The sequence below is a fragment of the Mesoplodon mirus genome (genome assembly GCF_964341445.2).
Source record: "Mesoplodon mirus genome assembly, chromosome: 8".
Classification (NCBI taxonomy): Eukaryota; Metazoa; Chordata; class Mammalia; order Artiodactyla; family Ziphiidae; genus Mesoplodon; species Mesoplodon mirus.
The window spans coordinates 73,047,727-73,069,149 of NC_138984.1; the positions used below are offsets into that span (position 1 = coordinate 73,047,727).

The 21,423-nt window shown below is 36.8% G+C and overlaps 1 protein-coding gene across 1 annotated transcript in view; it reads left to right on the top strand.

Annotated features, from left to right (window-relative positions):
• Window positions 1-15,841, top strand: part of GALNT5 (polypeptide N-acetylgalactosaminyltransferase 5) — a 39,881-nt gene extending 24,040 nt beyond the window's left edge. The window contains exons 6-10 of the mRNA XM_082630298.1: window positions 790-907; window positions 1,911-2,234; window positions 6,703-6,783; window positions 9,556-9,717; window positions 13,251-15,841. Coding sequence (XP_082486424.1) covers window positions 790-907; window positions 1,911-2,234; window positions 6,703-6,783; window positions 9,556-9,717; window positions 13,251-13,391 — 826 coding nt within the window. The 3' untranslated portion in view covers window positions 13,392-15,841. The remainder of the gene's footprint in view (window positions 1-789; window positions 908-1,910; window positions 2,235-6,702; window positions 6,784-9,555; window positions 9,718-13,250) is intronic.
• Window positions 15,842-21,423: the final 5,582 nt, after the last annotated feature.

Here is a 21,423-nt window from a genome sequence, read left to right on the forward strand (position 1 = left end):
CCACTATGGGAAGTGATGACTGCCTGTCTAACTGCTGACTCAAGTGTAGTTTCTGTTCCCCATGACCAATAACAGCAGTGAAGGCTCTGGAGTCAGACCCTTTGGGTTTAAATCTGAACTCTACTAGGTACTAGTGGTGACTTTTAAAAAGTTTCTTAACCTCTTTGAGTCTCTGTTTCCTCATTTTTACTTTAAGACTAACAGAAGTAGCTACCTCTTGGATTGTTTTGAGAATTAAATCAGATAATACTATATATAAAGCGCTTTAAAAAGTGTTTGCCACATAACAAGCTGTCAGTAAAGTTTGTGTACAGTTGAGGCAGTATAGCGGGGGAGAAATCATAGAGTCAAAATTTGAACCCCAGATGTACAGCCTACCAGTCTGTGACCTTAGGAAGCTTCGTTACCTTTTCTGGGTTGTAGTGTCTTAGTGTTACATACAGGGTTTTTGTGAGGCCTGAGTTAATACATATATAACACTTACAACAGTGCCTGCCGGGTCTTCCCTAAACAGCACTAAATAACTGTTATTAAAAATAACATCTCTGGAGAATTTGTGTCAGGGCATACACGACAAGTAAGAATCCTAGTTCCAGGCCCCATCTTTGCTGACCCTAATCAAGTTCTGTCACATAAACCAGGGAATTTGTCACTTAGATGCTGAGTGACTTCTTTCAAGACCTCCCCATACTTGGTAAATATTCTAAAATGCCTCCTAGTAGGGAACCCACTCTAAAAGTTGAGCTCCCATGACATGCAAGATTAAAAAACCAACTTTTCTTTTTGTAGATGCCCTGTCATGGCAGGTGGATTATTTTCTATTGATAAAAAATACTTTTTTGAACTTGGAACATACGATCCTGGGCTCGATGTTTGGGGTGGAGAAAATATGGAGCTCTCTTTCAAGGTATCACCAAGTGTTTCTCAAATTCTCTTTACAATTAAGAGTTTATCATTTTTAAACAGTTTCATTTTACTAATACAATCAGATATGTTACTGCCTCTGGGAGGAAATTTCACAGAAATATTAGGGCCTCTGGATTAATGTCTTCATATTCCAGATTGAATTTGGAAGAATCAATAACTCTCATGAAATTTATTGGAGTTCCCTCATATTTCACAACATGGTTTCTGCATCTGAATGTGGGGAAAATAACTGTCTGCCATTCAGTGTAAATGCTGTGGGATGCATACTTGACACAAAATTACTCTCATAGGTTTTTCTAATATATTAGAAATAACGAAATTGTTTAGTAACGGGCCGTCTTGGAGAGCACAAGTGACAGAAGAATAAAAAGAGCTACTAGGGAAGGCCACCAACAGGCAATAGTACAGCATCTTAGGACGTCTCAGATAACCCTGGATATTTATATAACCATTGATTCATATCTGAGAAAGCGGTGCCAGCAGCCATAGTGGAGAGCATCCAAAGCACCTGATTTCCTATGGAGTGGGACGTATATAGTAACAGGGGTATTACTTTGAGCTCTTGATCAGGAAGAATTGTCTTCAGTTGTGTCCACAAGTCATACAGATCATTCCAAGATGTGAGAAGGGGACATTGAAAAAATGGAAATATATATTCCTTTCCTTGATCTGACTAAAGCAGGAACTCATGTTACATATTTCATACATTGGGATTCTGTTAGGATATTTTTAGAAAAAAACAAGATTTACACAGGATAGGAAAAGAGAAATATATATATATTTTAATAATCCTAAAATGGTCCACAGCAATATACAAAACTAAATAAACCTGTTGAGTTTAATTTTCTTTTGAAAAGGATTTCAGAAGTGAAGAGTAGTACTTCAACAGGGGGAAAAAGTTGCCAGGTGGCTTCTTGTCATTAATTGCCCATGATTTGTGGACAATCACTGGATAATTGGTGCGTGTCATCAAATTGTTCCAGGTGTGGATGTGTGGTGGCGAAATTGAGATCATTCCCTGTTCCCGAGTGGGCCACATATTCCGAAATGACAATCCATATTCCTTCCCCAAAGACCGGATGAAGACAGTGGAACGGAACTTGGTGAGGGTGGCTGAGGTCTGGCTTGATGAGTACAAGGACCTCTTCTACGGCCATGGAGATCACCTCATAGACCAAGGGTTAGATGTCGGAAACCTCACTCAACAACGGGAACTTCGAAAGAAACTAAAATGCAAAAGCTTCAAGTGGTACTTGGAGAATGTTTTTCCAGACTTGAAGGCTCCCATAGTGAGGGCAAGTGGTGTGGTAAGTTCAAGCAGCAATTTAAAATCTGACCTCGTAAAAAGACAATGCAAAAACCCTTTTGAAAATGCATGGGGAAGAATGAATTATTACATTATAAATAAACAGCAAAAATGAGTGCAGAGGAGACCAGGCGTGGTTGAGGACTACATACATTGGGTAAATTTGAGGAAGGCTTCCCGGCGGCCATGTTCATTGATCAATTCAGCGAACACATCCCGAGTGTCAAGAAACCAGGCAGTATTCAGGACTGGATTGTAGGGTGATGAATGAAGTAGACTTGATCCCTTCTCTGTGGAGCTTAAAGTTGGGTAGGATAGAAAGATAATAAACAAATAAGCAAGTAAACTGTAAATTAAAAATATAATAGCTTTTATTTAGGGAACTGGCCACAAGTCATGAATTATTCTTAGAGTAGTCAACTCTGTGGAGACATTGAAAGCCAGGCCTGAAAGACCAAGCGCTGGCCAAGCTGTAAAGAAGAGAGCCATGGGCAGAGGATGCCCTTTGTGCAAAAACTCTAAGACGGGTGAAAATTTGAGGATTTCAAGAACTGGAAAGAAGATGGATGTTGTTATCAGGATGTGAAGGAGGGAAGGATGGCACCAGATGAAGGTGAAGAGAGAGGAAGGAGATGCATCACACAGGTCCTTGCAGGCAGAGTAAGGATTTTCTCTCTCCCTCTCTCTCTCTCTTTCTTTTTTCAGAATGTAATTGGAAGTTGCTGAGTAGGGTTAAGCAATGGGATGGCGTGATTTAATTAGAATTTTAGAGATTTCAAAGAGGAATTGAAAATAACAGAAATTGTCAGGCAACAGCAGGGAAAATTCCAGGGCACAAGATAACATACCAAAAGGAAAGAGGCCAAACTTGATAGGTTGGATAGAGTACAAAGCTAAGAAAAGTCAAGGAAGGAGAGAAACTCTAAAAAAAAAAGAAAGAAAGAAAGAAAAAAAAGCCATTTCAAAACCTTTCTAGGAGCGAGGCTTAATTTGAAGAGGATGACAAGATATGAGAACACTTATCATAGACTGGGTTTAGAGATGGTTAGTCAAGCCTTGACCTAGAGGTCTTCTCCAGTAATGCAAATTTTTAATCTCTTTTTAGGTCATATTTTTTCAGTTCTCCCTAGAAAGTGGATTGTACAAACCCAGTCTTTCTCTGCCTAGAAAATCTCCTGATGACAAGGACACTTAGTAAGGCCATTCCCCTTGATGATACAAAGAGATCCCAGAAAAGTGAGAAAGAGAGGAAACCAGTCTAAGAATTTGTTCTGCTTTTATAAAATTCAACTGACAAATAAGTATATGTAACCTGTTTGTGTATGACATAATTGCCACCTTTGTAGGTCAAAATGCAATAGTCGCTACTTCAGATGGTTCAACCTGATATTTTATCTTAGATAACTCATTAGGAAGAATAACCTGGGTTTATACACTGTTCAAATAATATGCTTGTAAAATAAATTTACATTTTTAAGACGCTATTTCCTGAGCAGGATAAAATAAAAAGAAATTATCAGCGTAGTAACTTTTTCCTGTCCTAACAGCACAGAATCTCAGCAAGAGCATTACTGAACTTTAACCACCAGAGGGAACTAAAAAACTATCTTTTGCTCCTCTTTGAGGCTAGCTTGTATAATAGTTCCCATGAAATTTTTGAAGAGCTCTCCTAACGAAACAGCCTTCTGCTGATGCCTGAGCTTTAATACAACAAAATGTGGAAAATATTTTTCAAATGATTTTAACAAATTCTTTCTATTTTCCTCCCTATTTGCTGCCTTCCTTAGACAAATTTTAATAAAATGACATTTGCTCCCTTCTGGAGCAACCAGTAGGGAGTATTATTACTATTAAAACAAACAAACAAACAAACAAAAAACCTTTCTCCAGGCAATTCAGAGTAAGATTAACTAGACCATTATTTTGGATAGATAATCATGTAAAGTTCCAAGAAAATAAAATCCACAGCTTTTTTTTACTTGCTCCATATTTTCCCCTTCTTTCAACCTACACACCAAGGAAAGTTTGACTTTTTAAAAATAAGAACAAATCTTTTCTCACTGAACCAAAAATATTTGAAAATAATAAAGTAAAAGAACCTCACCAATAATTCGTATTCATATTGGATAAAACTCAGCAAACAGCTTCTAGCCTAGTGTTTAACAATTCTGAGATAAACCATAGGGAACTCCCACCTCCTAAATTGGAAATGAAATAATTCAAAATGGATAATTTAAAATTTGTGTACTTCCTAATTTAAAAAAAAAGATTGACATGGTTTACAATAAAAGCATGGATATAATTTTTTTTAAATGAAAAGTTAAAAACCAGTTTTCAAAACTATTCATAATGAGATAAAGAATAACAATTCCATAGCACTTCATAGACCATTCCTATATGAAGGAAAGCAGTTTCTCCAGTAATTTCCAAAAGAAGGGAAGGGAAACAGATCTTCATATGAAGTGGGAGAGGGGAGGCAAGGGATAGAAAAGTTTTCTCTCTTTCTAAGGCTTTCAGTGCTTGGAAGAAGGGATTGTGAGAAATAAATACAAAGAAATCAATTAAACCAGGGGTTCCCAAACACTGTTCTGAGCGAAGTTATTAGTTGTGCAGTCAGAAATAGGATTCCGTGGTCAAATGTATTTGGCAAACTCTCGTACCACGTTGCCTTTCAGAGCCACGAGCTAAACATTAACCTACACTCAGTACCGAAGGTTCTGAGAAGTTCTGGACTAAGGCAACCTGTTCAACTGTACTGAAGCCAGAGTTTTCCAAATTCATTTGAAATAAGATATTTTCTGCATAATCTACAAGTACAGGAGTTTATATTTATTTCTGTTAAGATCCAGAGAGCAATTGGGACAGCATTTCCTTTCCTTCAACTCCAGGATTATTCTACCTCTGTGCACTTTTATTTATTAATCCTTTCTCTGAAGTTCATGGTGGTGGATTCCTTCCATAGGTTCTGACTGCTGTCGCTTACTAATGATGGGTGGTCTCCTCCCAAATTTGTCATTGTCCAGTCACAATTTAAATTGTGAATAGAGCTTCCTTTGGGGATTTCTGATGGAGATTCTCTTCTAGAAATGTTTTGCTTGCCAGTCACCCCAGAGGTAACAAAACTGGTAGATTTTTATGTTTATTTTTGTGCTTTGAGGGTTCTATCAGTGTTCCTAGCCAACGCTAGTGGTGTAAGTGTGCATCTCAAACCAAAATGAAGGTTGATGTAAGGTTTCAGATTCCCATGGGAGAACCTAGCTTCCCCTTTGTACCCCTGTGCTAATGGGTAAATTGTTTTTTCCCAGTACACCATTCCACTGAAGGTCTAACTTTTTAGCTTTCCATCATGTGTGGAAGACCTCAATTCCAACTCTGGCTTATCCATGCTCACAATTGGTCCCCTGCTTGCCAGTATTTGCAATTTTCCCTCTTGTTTTCACATTTTTTTCTGCACTTTCTGGACCCTAAAGATGCCCCTTAACTTTCTTGCAAGAAAAGTTATGCATGTAAAAGTGAGAACCAACCCACTGAGCACTGTGTTATGAAGTCTGGCAACTCTGTGAGCTACATAGCCTGCGTCCCCCTCCAGGGTTAGAGCTCTTTGTTAGGCTCCCTGGAACAGAAAGGACACAAACAAAGTCCCTGGCAACAAAGACCTCCCCACTTCCCAGCACAGGGGGCTTCCCTGAGTGTAGACACTTAACTCTACACAGCTCTTTTAGATATCTGAGAAGTCCAAATTGTGCTATTAACCCACCATCTCGTTAGACCTGCCCAGAATGTCAAAGGGAGCAAGGGAATCAATATTTTTCCACATTAAATGATGACTTATAGAAAGCTGCCTCCATACTGGACCTTAGAAATCCATTAAAAACCTGGGGCCCTGCCAGAAAGTGCCTTTAAGCTTGGCTCTGTATTAACTTGCGTAACTTCCCTATAATGAATTGTTGCTTGCCTGAGTCATTAGGAAGATTCTGACCAGGAGTCAGCTGGAATCTGCTGTTTTTGAAGGACTCAATTTATCTATGATTCAGTGCCTAAGCAGTCAAATAGCTTGGAGGGGTCAGCCAGGGAACAGAACCCATAACCGCTGGTTTGATTAAATTGCAAGTATGTGCATTGACTTTTAATATATGCATCAGACAAACTTGAGACAAGAAAATAACTACTTTTCATGCCACCTTTTTCTCCTTTCCTATTCAGCATTCCAGGCAAGGGTTACTTAAGAACCTCTGATGGCTCTGTGGCTGAATCGCAGGCCTCAATTGACAGATGGAAGCTGTACTTTAGCAAGATTACATTATGTCTGTGTTAGAGATAGCAACCAATAAAATTGTATAGTGCTAAGTAATGCTATTAACTTAACTATCTTTTAACCCTATTATAATTTTATGTTCTGTGTTTTCTGAATGTCTTGTTCTACTTTAAAATATCTTTTCTTAACGCATGTTTTATATTTTGCTTCCTAGCTTATTAATGAGGCCTTGGGTAAATGCATTTCCATCAAAAACACCACAGCCATTCTGGAAGACTGTGATGGGAGCAGCAAGGTATGCTGAGTTGGGTTTTTTTTCTCTCATGCTAGGTACCGTTGATAGTAGGTGCAGGTGTAGTTGATAGGTGCAGGCTATGACATATTCATCATTCACTTGAGAAATTCATTTTCGCCTACAGAAACAATAATTAGTTTCTACATTTCTGTGTAATGATAGGGTTGGTGACAACAGGGTCCACTTCTAAATATAAAAAACAGTGACTGAGGGAATAAAGGTGGATACTGTAGTCAACCCACCGGCGACCCAGTTCTGGTTCCATCACTTGTAAAAAATGTGTCAACTGGAAATTTCTTAACCCTTAGGTAAATGACAGTAATAATAGTGCCTACTCCAAAGCTAGTGTGAGGATGGAATTAGGTAACACACGTGAAGCCTGTAAGAGAATATCTAACATTTGCTGCTCCACAAATTTTCACTGCTATAGTAATAAAGACAAAAATGGGAAAAGAAACTCATTACATATAAAGACAAAATGATAAAGAAAATAAAGATGGTACATATTTTAAAATAATTAATCTAAGGGAGCAATTTTACTCTCTGATTCCACCCACCCACACACACACACGTTATCCTACATCTTAAGGGAGTAATACAAATTGCACAATTCATGATCCATGGTGGAAAACTCTAAGCAAAATTTCAACAAACTCAGAGCACATATTTAGGGGAGGGAGTAGGGCCAGGGAGAACAGAGCAAGGACTCTGCAGGGCTGGAGATGAGCTCTGAGTGATGGCACCTCCCTCTCCAACATATGTTTCCTAACAACTCATTCTGTGGGGACAGTTATCAGTTTGGGTACCAAATAGGACTCACAGGAACATACATTCAGGAGTTGAACTCACCCTCTAAAATTGCAGGTAAATTCTTTGATAGAGAAATTTTTCGTGATGAGAATCTAGGCTTTCCAAGACTTACTCCTTGACTTTGACTTAGAGGTATTGCTTGTATTTTCAAGCACATCCCACCTCTACCTCTTAATTCAAAGCTGCTATAATTCAGCTATGGATTGTAAACTTGAAGCTAATGGAATTCGTTCTTAATTAGGAAAGAGGAGACAGAAGAAAGAGAAAAGTGTCAAAATCAATTGAAAGAAGTAATTTTCACGTATTAACAATTCAAAGAGGAAATAAAGTAGTAAATTGTAAAACAAAACCATAAGCAGTCCTAATTATATGAAAGTAAAATATTAACTAATGCAATCCTTCAAGACTCATCATTATAGTGACTTTCTCTGTCTGATTAACTGGTATTTTATCTGAAATCCAAGTTCTCAATAACCACTAAGTCTCTCGAAGGGATGCTAGGAGACAAAAAGTATGAATCATGGAGCCCCTGCTTTTCACAAACGCCCATCTTCCTTTTTGTTTTGTTACTCATTTTTAGTTTCTGCTTCTTTTGGTTGGTTTGAGTAATAAAAAGTAAAGGAACATGGAGGAAGTTAACTTATTTTTAGCAGAATTAATGAGGCTTAATATTAAGCCAGTGACTGTAGCATTCATCCAAAAAAGCTCAAAAGGAATAAAACCCTAGGATTGAACCATCAAGCCCTATCCGTCACCTTACTTAAAATGTCTCCTTAGTTATTAACTTTTCTACCAGTTGAAATGTCCCTTTTCAAGGTAAGAGTTACCTTCTTCTAGTAGCCACATAAATCCTTGTATTATGACATGTTCGTGCTTCTCAAATTTAATGTGCACTCAGATCACCCGGGGAGTTCGTTACAATGCAGATTCTGATTTAATAGGTCCATAGTGGGGACTGAGATTCAGCGTTTCTAAGTGGCTCCCAGGAGATGCTAATTTTGGTCCAGGTACTACCCTTTGAATGGAGAGTTCTAACACAATAACATACTTGATAATCTAAGTCAAATCTCAGTTACGTTACAAATGATCCATTAGATAAAAGTATTTAGATAGATTTTACCAGCAGTCTATTTTCTTAAAATATGTTTACATTGGTGCAAAACAACAAATTTCCCACACACCTAGACATTTAGAGTATATTGACCAGGCAGATAGTACTAGATTGTAAGAAAACTGGAGAGAAATATTTATAAAAATTAAGAACATCATTCCATTACCTAAAACAGTATTTATTTTAAACATACAGTTGGCGACTCCCCAAAATTGGACATCTCCAAGAGCCGTTCCTGTGAACTGGGGGATGCTGACATAGTAGCAAAATGGTGATTCCTTATGCTACCAGCAAAGAAAGATTTTTAACCTTTCCTATAATAGAACAAAGCCTCTAGGAGTCCAAATGTCTAGTCTTAAAAAAAAGAAACATAATAATTCCCATCAAAGTAATTTAGGACTGTGACTTGGATCTCCCTGTAGCCCCAATGGCCAGGGGCCTAAATCATGTGGTGGTTTGAATGTTCCAATACTTCAAGCAACAAGGTAGTCTGGCATTCAGAACACCTAAAATGACATCCATTTGCAGATACATACTAATTGTACTAAATACTTTTTTTTATTGCAACTAACACTTATTGAGGCCTTACTGTGTGCTCAACACTTGAGTCATTACCCCAAGGTTTTGAGATAGACACTATAGCTATCCAACTTAAAAATGATAAAAATGAGATTAGACAGGGTAAATAATATGCCCACATGATCAGAATTGAAAGTGGCAACACCAGGATTTGAACACAGAACATCTGACTAGAGTGCCTGTATTCTTAAGCATTGCTAACAAAAACGTTTGACAAAGCTGCTACTTGTGTGTGCCATTGGAAGTCACCTTCTTATTCATTTCACCTACAGCTTCAACAATTTAATTACACCTGGTTAAGACTTATTAAACAAGGAGAATGGTGTTTAGCTCCCTTCCCTGATAACGGAGCCCTGAGGCTGCACCCTTGTGATAACAGAAACAAAGGGCTAAAATGGCTGCATAAATCAACATCCGTCTTTCATCCGGAGCTGGTAAGAGAATATTTGCACCTGTTGCTTACCACAAATCCAACTTTCAATTAAATGGGACATAAAACCCTCATTGTCAGCTTCCTCAATCAGAAGACTTAAATGTGTTTGGGACAATAGAGACAGTGTGAAAGTTCATACAGAGAGATAAACAGATATTTTCTATAAACTGTCGAGTCTTTTTTAATTCTTTTCACAAAATTTATTTCAAATTAGTTATTTTAAATAGAACAGTCACCAGGTTCTTTTGGTTAAATTGCTATTGCCATCTTTGTTTCTAAAAGTCATTTGCTTCAGTCAACTAACAATGCCAAAAGAAAGGTGTATAGGCTAGAATTGGTTCTCACTGGTTACCAGGAAAGTTTACAGGGACAGTATATGGGAAAAGTGAGAAGCAGTGTGCTTCCCACAAGCCCTGCACTTAGTGTGAACCTGGTTCCGCATCCTGCCTCCTTTCCATGTAGAGAGACTTTCTCATGCCCTCTGGTTCCCAGAGGCCTAGGCTCTGAGCAGGTGGTGGAACCAGCTCCAACCAGCCTGGGGGAGCTGGCTGTGCACAGCTCTTGCCAACTTCACATTCAGCAATGTCACATTGGTAACTTGAAACCAGCCGTGATGCAAGTATTTATACCCATGCTACTGTTGAAAAATTAACCAGTTGATCTAAGAAAGAATTGGAAAATTTTATTCAAGTCAAATTTGAGGATTATAACCCAGAAAGAGCATCTCAGAAAGCTCTGAGGACTGTTCTGCCTGTTAGAAGTCAAGACACAGTTTATATAAGTTTTTTAAGACACAGGGCTGCACATTAAATAACAAATTATTGACAATTTACACAATCCAGATTTAAGTGCCATCGTGGTGGGTCATGTGACCCTTCCCAAGATCAGGAAGGACTGTTCTCTTTTAAGGAGTTGTTGATGCTAGAAGAATGTTGTTTATGGTTGAGCAGGTATTCCTGCTGATGGGGGAGGTTTGGTCAATGCATAATGTGGAGACACAATGCATAGATGGGGGAGAGGGGAGGCCAAAAGGCAGAGAAGAATTTTTATGTTTAAATTTTTCTTGTCTTGCCATAAATATGAATTTTATTTCATACTACAAATCGGGGATGTTTTACCAGAGGTCCAGTTGTGAATATTTACCAGAACATCTGTGCTCTATCCTATTCACTCTCAAAGTCTTCTGTTTCCCCCAATTATATTTTAATAGGACACAAAGTCATAAGCTTTGGTGTAGGATCTTGGAGTGGCAGGAATAATTTCAAGCCTGCCTTCTCAAATTTTCTGCTATCTCACTAGCAGGTAGCCACCAAATTCACTGAATGCACTGAGTATGCGAGACCATCATTTTGCTCAGGGATGAACCCTGAAGTAAGCACACTTTTTTCTTTGGAGCGCCTCCATTCTTTTTGATGTCACAGCCAGTGACTGTTCTCTTCATGACATTTTTCTTCCTGCTCAGGATCAAAATTAGGACCTAAGCAACACCTCCTCCAATCTTTCTTTCTATAGATCATCCCTGTTATATTTCAGTTCCTTCTGGACAATATTTTTTTCTTTTTAGTGATGATGGTTATTATTGAGTTATTCAGAAAAATTAGGAATTACCAGTGTGTGAGCTGCTAATTTCACATTGCATAGCGTTAAGAAAATCTGTAAACACATATTGAATAAATTACATCTTACCTTCTGCTTTCTTAACCCTGTGCCAAAGACGAGCAACAGAGAGGGGGAGAGAGAGATAGGTAGATGGATAGATAGATATAGATGGATAGATAAATAGATAGATAGTTAGATAAGGAGGGAGGGAGGAAGGGAGAGAGGGGGAGAGAGAGAGGGGGAAAGATTGAGATTGCGAATGAGAAAAAGAATACATTTCTCATCTTCAGAAGTGAATCTGTTATCAGAAAAGATATTAGGCTGGTGAGAAAATATTTAGGAGCTGACAGTCCTTAAATTACATAGGGCTTACTTATAAACTGGACTGGGCCCACTGAGAACTTAGGCCTTTATTCGCTGATTTTTGTATAGGCCCAACACTGGTCTCCTTAATGGTAAGCCAATTTGTAAATAAGGTAATTTAATTAAGCTGGCAAAAATCAGAAAGCTGTTCCCCTACCTTGTTTGTGTCTATGACTTTGTAACATGTTACATAGCTGCCTTCTGCCTTGGGTTCCCCTTTTCACGATGCTAGGTGTCATGGAGATGAATATCTTGACAATTATCTTTCTTCTTTTTTCAGTATTTTGGTAGTTTTCATACTAAACCTCCTAGGTCCCCCAAGATGTATAAGTCTTAAAAAACAAAAGAAATGGAGAATAAGACTATGAATAACAGGAACATGTCTCTTCTTTTAGAAAGCATTAGGCATTGAGAGCTTCATGGAAGGCGGAAGTGTGATAGTGAGTTTGACCCCGGATACCAGTGAGCTATTAAAATTATACATTTCTGAATCTGCATTTAAAAGGTGTCCTCTAGGTCAGCCCTCCTCAAATACTGTGAACTGTGGCCACCTAAAAGGAAAAGGCTCACAGGTGGCGTCTAGGATTTGGATATAGAATGCCCCTCCAATACCGGTTTCCACATTGTGTTTTTTGTTGGGGACAGGTTATTTAGTTACCTCTTTACAACCCAGGAGCAGAACATTGTAGATAATCCAGAATGATCTTCTCAATGTTATCTCTTTTACAAAACCTTGAGCATACTCAAGCATCATATTCCCAAAATCCTACAAGGGTGACATTGTTTTTGTAAGAGCATCTCTAAAATAAATTATTATGAATTCACCCCTGTTTGATAAATTTTTAAAGCATTTCAAAACAACATATATATATTATATATATAATTAAATATATATATATAATTAGAATGATCTTTGTCACAGTCATGGGTAATTGAGAGGATTGGTAAGCGAAAAAATTACAAACCCATGAGCAAGTTCTAAGTAGGTTATCGACCATTTCTAGGACATTCAATAAATATTAAGCAATAATAGAACCTCTGAAATACCTATGACCTTCTCTAATCACGTCTGGACTTTCTGGACATCAGGCATTATGTACTCTCAGAGATCGTTGATAGGAAACTCATAAATAAAATACATCATTTCTAGCACTTTTTATTCCAAATTTGCATTCTAAGTCACAGACTTAAGAAATTAACTAACACACTTTTTATAATGGTGTGTATTTTTTCTTACTACCAACAGTGAGGCAGCCAGTGATTAAATATAGTAAATGCCATCTGGAATTATTTCCTTTAAATAATATAGCTATCAGCCATATCATCAGAAAATTCTTCTTTTGCCTCATGAAGAATTAAAAGTCTTGTAGCTTGGAGAATGTGAGAACTTAGTTTGAGATAAAGACAAACTTAATACTGCCTAAAACCTGTGTTTATGTTATTGATTTTGTTCAGGAGAATTCCTGAAAAATCAAAAATGTAATTACCTAATTTTTTATTGGTTTTCATTTTCTTACATCACAATTGTCAAATTCAGTCTGTGGCTCATTCTCAGATCCTGTTTCTCTCCAGGTGAATCACATTGTTTTTGGAAACTATCACCAGTTGTTATGCTTAGAAGGAAATTTCTCTCAGAAGACCCTGAAAGTTGCTGCTTGTGACCCAGTGAAGCCATATCAAAAGTGGAAATTTGAAAAATATTATGAAGACTGAGGAGGAACTGATGTCTTTATCTAGTAAATCTATTAGACACTGTGACTATGAACTTGGTGACTATTTCTCCATGCTAGTTCAAATTTTTCAAAATTAATAACATTTGAATGGAAGGTTTTTTAAAAATCACAATATTTGAGATGCCAAAAGTTAACTCAGGGAAACAGTCCAACATTAGATTGGAGTCCTTCTTCAGCACTAGATGGGCATTTGAATTGCCTGCTTTCCACCCTGTTCTGGAACAAAGCCTTCAAGTTTCCACATGCCATCTAACAGGTAACTGGAAAAGAAGACGGAAGTACTTGGAGAAGCACAATGATACTCATGAAGGCTGAGTTTGATCATAACCAGCTCTTTTGGTCCACAAGTAGGTATAATCAGTGAGAACCTGATCCTTTATTTGCTGTTTTTTCATCAAAAAAAATAAAAGAAAATTACTTGAGTTCCTAGGCTAAAAGACCTCAGAAACACACAGCTTTCACCTTGGTGAAATCCCTCCCAACTACATGCATGTTTACCTAACAGTTTGAAATAGTATTGATATAATACTCCTTGATGGCAGGGTTTTGATCTAGATGACTGTATAATGTTTTTCCCAATCTGAGTCAGTGGAAAAACTTTAAGTGAGGAAGTCACATGCTTATTCAATTCTAGACATGGATGTTGTTTCCATTCATTCTGTGCTTTTAAATTGCACTTTAAAAAATGGCCATACTAGACTCATACTAACTTCTAGACTCATGTGGATATTAAAAAAGAAAGAAAAAAATGCAAAGAAATAGAGGCTGGGTCACAGCACACTGCAGTAACCAAAAATACATTTAATCATTGAACCTACTCTAATGTAGGACCAAATAAGAGGAGTTGAAATGAATAAAGCAGAAATAGAGCATGGAAAAATATTAAAGTTCTTTTATGTGAAAATACTACTTTAGATTCAGCAATATTCACAGGAATGAAGAATGCTAAAAATGGGCTCTAAAAGATTTCAAGGTAGAAATAAACTGAGGGAAACAAAGAAAGGGAAAGAGAATGAGCTAAAAACAGTTAGGAAGAGAGTTAAGAAAAAATTGTCCGAGACTTGTCCAAAAATGGAAGGGGATTTGGCACCTCTATGGGGGGGGGGAGAAAAGAATAAAGTCCTAGATGTGGACCTAAAGATAACACTGATAAATTTGGGGAAAATTCCAATATTTCTTTGATCCAAATTGAGCACATAATCTTAGGTATGACAATACTTAGGCATACTGGCAGATATCTTAGAAATCCTAATATCCTTTGCATTCATTTTGGTAAGGCAGATGGCCTGTCCAAAAAACCCAGGCCAGTTAGTGAGAGAATCAGGATTAGAATTTGGATCTCCAGAGACAGGGCCACTAGCTTAACCAAATCTCCTCCACAACATTCTTAAGAAAGATATACATAATTTTTTTTGTTAGAGTTGGGTCTCTGGAGGTCAATCATGCTATATTCTTGTTAATATTAAGATAAAAAAACAAACAAACAAACCTGTGCTGTTGAGCTGATGGTAAAACTGGGCATCTTTAGTTCTGATTTCCTGTTTAAATTTTAACTCCCAATTAATTACACAAAAGCAAAACAATAACTAAGAGTTGGAAGGGGAAATAGTTTTACGTATTTGCAACATATTTAAGATGTTTTATGTAAATAATTGACATTGCAGATAAGAAAATGACTAGAAAATGAGATAATTATTTTCAAAACAGAGCCATGTGAGGGATAAAACACAAGTCAGTTGCCAAAGGACTAACTGAGTTGCTGACCAAACTAAATATGCTGGATGCCTCATGCAATGCTTTGTGTGAATGAAAAATGTTGAAAGGTTTTCTGTCAGTCTAAAGAATCTCTTTTTATTCAAAAAGAGTTTCCACCAAAAATGTCAACTCTGTTCACGAAAAGATGAATTATGTTTTCGATACACTTACCTTTGGGTATACCAGCTGAAGAAATTTGAATGTTTTTGCTCAAAAGAACCTTCTGTGGTCGTTCAGTGTATGCTCTTCCTGGCTTTACCTTGACATACTTATTATGTGAAGCTATATTTGGATCCATATTGTCAATAAAACAAAGAACTGTTTTCATACATCACGTATTTGTTCTTGGGTAGAATTTTAAAAACAGCTTTTACCATGTTTTTGCTCAACTACTCTTAGAAGCAAGGAACTAAGCAGTAGTTAGGAATCTTATGGACCTAACTGTAAGAGTATTGACTAATTGTGAAATCTACTACCAACATTCTTTTAAACATTGCCCTCTAATTTTTGTTTTCAGAAGACCTTTATAAAAGTATAAATGCCTCTAGCTCTTCTGGTACTTCTAAAGATAAACCCTTGGCTGGGACACATTAGGGTCTTAATTAGCCCCAAGTTCTTCAATAGGGGGCTCTGTTCTTGGGGACTTCAGAGTTTTCCCTGGATTAGCTTAAGTTATTGCCTTTTCTTTAAAAAAAAGTCTCTGCATCTTGTTACCTTGAACACAAACATAGTTGATAATATTTTACAGGACTTATTTGATCAAAGACTAATTTACCAAACCATCTGAGTGCTTCTGAGCCTTCCAGCTTGCACAGTTCTTTTCTTGTTTTCAACAGTTACCCAGAGATTCTACCCTACTCTCTTGAAGGATTACACAGCTGTTGTTGATACAACTGTGTTTTAACACCAGCCTCAAATTTGCTCAATTCTTCTTGCCAACATTTAATCAACTGTCATCCACAAGGGCAAAAACCGCCATGTACTATGATCAAAATGTATCATTAGCTTTGAACACTAATTTGGAAATACTTTCTTATATATTAACACCTCACCTCTAGAATTGCCTTAGGAACTGTAGAGGAGCAAAGATACTAGTTATGGTGTATAGGAATTCAATTTTTCCAGTCAACCTTAATTTCATGAATGGCTTAGAATGATTTTCAAGGGTCTCTCATGCAAGAGAATGGAGTTGAGGTGCACCAGATAGTACCATCTTTATTTGTTGTAACATCTTTAACTTTCACATTCAAACATAGAAAAGAAATTCTGTCCCAAAAGAAAGCCCCAAGAGCTTGGATAAAAACAAGGAAATTACAAGGAGTAAAGAGAAAAGAAGTGGGACTAAGTACCTTTGAGTACCTACTATGTGCTAGGCACTGTTTGTGGCCCATCTCACTATTGTGTGCAACTCAGTGAGAGGAGTTTCATTCTCCTCATTAGGCAGACGAGGATGGCTGAGAGGGATTGTCTAAAGTCACCCCACTAGTGAGAGTTAAAATCCAGATTCCATTCTATTGGGCTCAAAAAAAAAAAAAAAAGAAAAAAAAAAGGTGAGCCTCTTTCACTAAACCATGCTGCTGTGATTCTTTGATTCTTCTCCTCTTCCTCCTCTTCTTCTTCTTCTCCTCCTCCTCCTCTTCCTCCTTCTCCTCCCCCTCCTTCTCTTCCTCTTTCTATTTCTTCTGTAAGTAGGACAGACAACTCAGGTGGGCTTAGTTAAAATCCCTTGGTATAGAGTCACACCTCTTTGGTCTCTCTCTTGCATGTTGTACAGACAGGAAATAGAGGCTGCACCCCTCTCTGTTAAACAACTGAAGTGTAGACTTAAGGATAGTTATCCTCATACACTTCGCAGTGGTCTATCTCCTTGACTTCATGCAGGACATATTCCTTTCCATTTCCTAGAACAAGTATGAGAGGGAGAAGTGGACATAGAGAGATTGCTTCTCTGTGAATGGTATTACCAACTCTTTGTTCCCCCAACCATTAATCAAAGCTGAGAAATTGCTCAATTTGAACAGAGATAGAAAGTGAAAAATTGGAGTCCTTTAATTTAAAACAAAAAACCAAGTCGTGTAGCTTTCATTCCAATGTGTAGATTGTCACCATAATGCTTTTACAACAACCTTTGCATAAGTTTACTCAACAATTGCTACAAGCCAAGATGCCTTGAAATGAGAAAAGGAACACTAACCACAGTTAATGTACAAAAATATTTATTTTTGGCAAATAGCCATTCCATGGTCAGGTTTGAATAAGCCATGTAAAGTATTATCTACTCCTGATGAGGTTTAATGTATGGAATTTCAGGTGTTGGTGTTGTCCGTGCCTAAAAGAAAGGATAAAAATACCATCGCACTAAGATTTAATGCCTCTGTTTTCAACCTAATGGGTCAACTAATAATTATCACTACAGTTAGGGTCACTTTTCAAGTTTATGTGAATCTTTGCTTTGCAAAAACACAAAAATCTCATTTTCCAGCAAATAGAGCAACTTCTAATATGCTGAGTTTCTAATGACGACAGTTGCCATCAAATAAGTAACAAATAGTTTCTTTGAAAACTGGGACTTTCTATTTTGGTATTGACTGATAGGTTTTCCCAGTTCAAGGATATAGGTTATAAATATCTATACAAAGTCTTTATATTAGCTGTTGAAACTAAAACATATATATATGGCTATGGGTATGTTTCTATATTTTATGCTTTGAATTGAGAGAAAGTAAAACCAAGAGTTTTAACTAACAAAGAAAAATTAAGAACAGTTTTGGGATGTTTTTAAGTCTCTCTTAAGTGCATAGCTTCATCTGCATCTGGCCTTCTGGACAAAAGTATCTCACACAGATTTTCACTCTGGGTATTTTTTTTCCAGACCTGAAAGGAGTAACCAAACTCTAAATTATCAGGATGCTTGTTATTCAGTTTAGATTTATGCACATGCGTTAATTCTTCTCCTTCAAACAACTGCCCAAATGTTGCTAGTTTTATACATATTAGCTATAAGAGCTGGGCATAAAAACAAGAGAAGGCAAAGGTTAAATCTGTGAATTTGTTATGGATTACCTAAAAATATTTGTTAGTGGAAAAACTAGATTGAAACTATGGAGTAGAAAGGAATTTGGAATAAATTTGAACATTTTTAGATACCCAGATTTTCTGCCTCTGACCAACCAAATTTATTATAAAGAAGAAATCAAATATGTAATTTTAAGTTTCTAAGTAAAAATTCAATTACTTTCCAAATTCATAACCAAAACTCATCCAAGCTGGCAGTTAATTACAAAACGCTTTGATTTTGTAGCTTGCCACGTATCTGGGTGATTTCCACTGCTCATTACTACCCATGTCATTGTGTTTATGTCAATTGTATGTTCTACTTACCTTGTGTTCTTCATGAACTGTGTACATGTTCTGGTATTCATATTTATTATGTTACTGTCTGATATTTTAATATGGACAAATGTTTGCTGTAACTTTTGACATTACTTTTTATAGCCCTCTTGTTTTTATAGAGGAATGAAAGTTTAGGCTTTAAAAGAAGTAGTGCCTTTCTCATACGGCCAGACATATTTCTTCATGATACGCTGGTGTTTCATCTTTTTCCATAATTCTCTATTATTACTTATTTCAAATGTTTTTCCTATCATTTTGAAAAACTCAAATGTCTGTTCTCCATTTGAAAGTGTGCCAAAAGTACTCCACCATGTAAATATGTAGAAACAATTACTATAAAGGTGTCAGCATAGTTTACAGCAATGTATTACCTTAATGACTACAAAGATATATATATTTTTCAAGTTGTTGGAATTAAGATGTATCTAAAACAATAGTTCATTTCCTGTAAAAATAATAGAAATGTCTCAAGAACATTACATATCTATCCATCAGAAATTCTTTTTACAATTTCATATACAAGCATTTTAAGACCTTTTTGAAATAAATAATGCAAATGAATTAAAATAAGGTGTTCTCTTGATTTCTGAAATGGTATTTATTGATGGTTTCAATAGCTGCTAATATGCAAGGGTTCTTTTAAATTTTAAAAGGCAGATTAAAAAAAAATAAAATCTAGGGCTTCCCTGGTGGCACAGTGGTTGAGAGTCCGCCTGCCGATGCAGGGAACACGGGTTCGTGCCCCAGTCCGGGAACATCCCACATGCCGCGGAGCGGCTGGGCCCGTGAGCCATGGCTACTGAGCCTGCGCGTCCGGAGCCTGTGCTCCGCAACGGGAGAGGCCACAACAGTGAGAGGCCCGCATACCGCAAAAATAAATAAACAAATAAACAAATAAATAAATAAAATAAAATCTAGGCACCAAAAACAAGGACACAAACTTTTATTGAGAGCAAGTCAAACACAGTTCTTTATTTAAACTGTTAATAGGTAGATAGATAGAGTCTGATATATTCTGTATCTTCAAAGGTAGCATTATATGAAGGGTTAAGTTTTATATTGACAGAGAAATAGAGCTGTTATTACTTCCTGTTCACCCAGCATCTAAGGAAAATAAAAAGTCATGTAAGAAATATCAGCATTCTCACAATAAGTCAATTCTCCCTCCTACCAGGTACCAGAGTCCTTCTTCTATTCCTGAACCTTGAAGCACAAAAGCAGTAAACCTTCATGTGTAGTTACCAATTTGTGTTCTTAATGTGTCCCATATGCTTTTCAAATATGTTAAGTATCCCCCATGAGATTTGAACCAGACCCTTGTCTTTCTTAGGTTACAAGAATCAAACAGCCACCCATCACCATTATATACTTACAGTCACTAAGCTCTGTGGCCTTAGTGTAAGATGGAAGAATAGGTCAATGGGCACTAATGCCAAATAATAGTTTCAGTACTCTTCTGCAACTACATTGCCTCATTCATGAGCATTAAGCATTTACTCATTGAACATACCCTGAAATAGTCTTGTTGATAAAATCTTTCATAGTTGGTTAATCATCTGGTAAGAGCACAAAACTAAAAGGGCCAGGGTTACTATATTTTGGAGCCCGATTAGAGCTAGTTGCTTGGCCACATCAAATGACCACAGACCTCCCACCTCACTCAAGTTCCACAGGAATTGGCTGCCTCTGCTGGAATAATTCAAAATCCAGGCTCTGTTGACGGTAGGTTAAGAATATGGTCCTGTTCCATGATGGATAACACAATACTGTGCTTTGAAGTTAAGTAGAAAATAGTAGGGGTCAACAGTAATCCAAAAAGCAAATAGCTTGTCCAAGTGAAAAGAGTTAGAGGCTCTAAATAAACAGGTAATTGTCCTAGTGCATCAACCTCCTACCTAAATTTGTCAATAAAAAACTGATTTCCCTGTCTTTATTCTGAAAACTTGCATTGTCGAGAATGAAATGTATAGATTCCATAGATTAAGCGTGACAGACTTTTATATGGTCAGGTTGTGAAGTATCTGTTTGAAAGAATAAAAGGAAAAAATTCAAAATTGAGTCTCATAAACACTAAATAATAGTATATGATACCATGGAAACATATTATATGATAATAAAGAATTAAAGAAAGTGCCTTTAGAATGTGTGGGATTTGTTACACATAAATAAGCAATAATCTGAGAAGGGCTAACCCAGGGTTTTTCACAAAATGAAAAATAAACAAAGGGTTGAATAGTACAATGAAGACTGTATTACATCCAGACAATAAGGAATTGTCTTTTTATTTCTAGGGCCAAAAGAAATGCCTTTATCTGTGGTGACAGAAAGCTCAGGATAATATATATAGAGGCATGAAATGAAAAATTATGGAACTATCTAAGAATATAAATATAGACTCTCCCTTTTCATAAATATTCAATACATTATTTGACACACTGGTTTGAGTGAAGCTTCACAAGTACAATTTTAAGCATCTTGATTTGGGCTGAGGTCCAGTAAATTATATATTCCCAACAACCATCAGAGCTTTCTCTCTAAAAATACATGCTCACACTCTACTTTGAAAATATTCTAAGATAATTATTTCCATTTTCATAGTAACTAGTACAGTTATGACTAGAGTTGTCTCAGGTTTCTAAGGAAAGAAAATTATTCTGAGATACTCTTAATAGGAGAAAGTGTAGTAATAGAGAGGGGTATTTTCTTAAAATTGTGCTAAAGCTGTCATTTTCATGTTTAATGACATTAACTGTGCTAGACAAGATTTTATTTTCAGTCTCAGAAATAATCTGATATAACTGTTTAGTCAATTGCCCACCAATCTTCCAGCCCCTCCCTGTGGCAATCTCACAATGGATTTAATT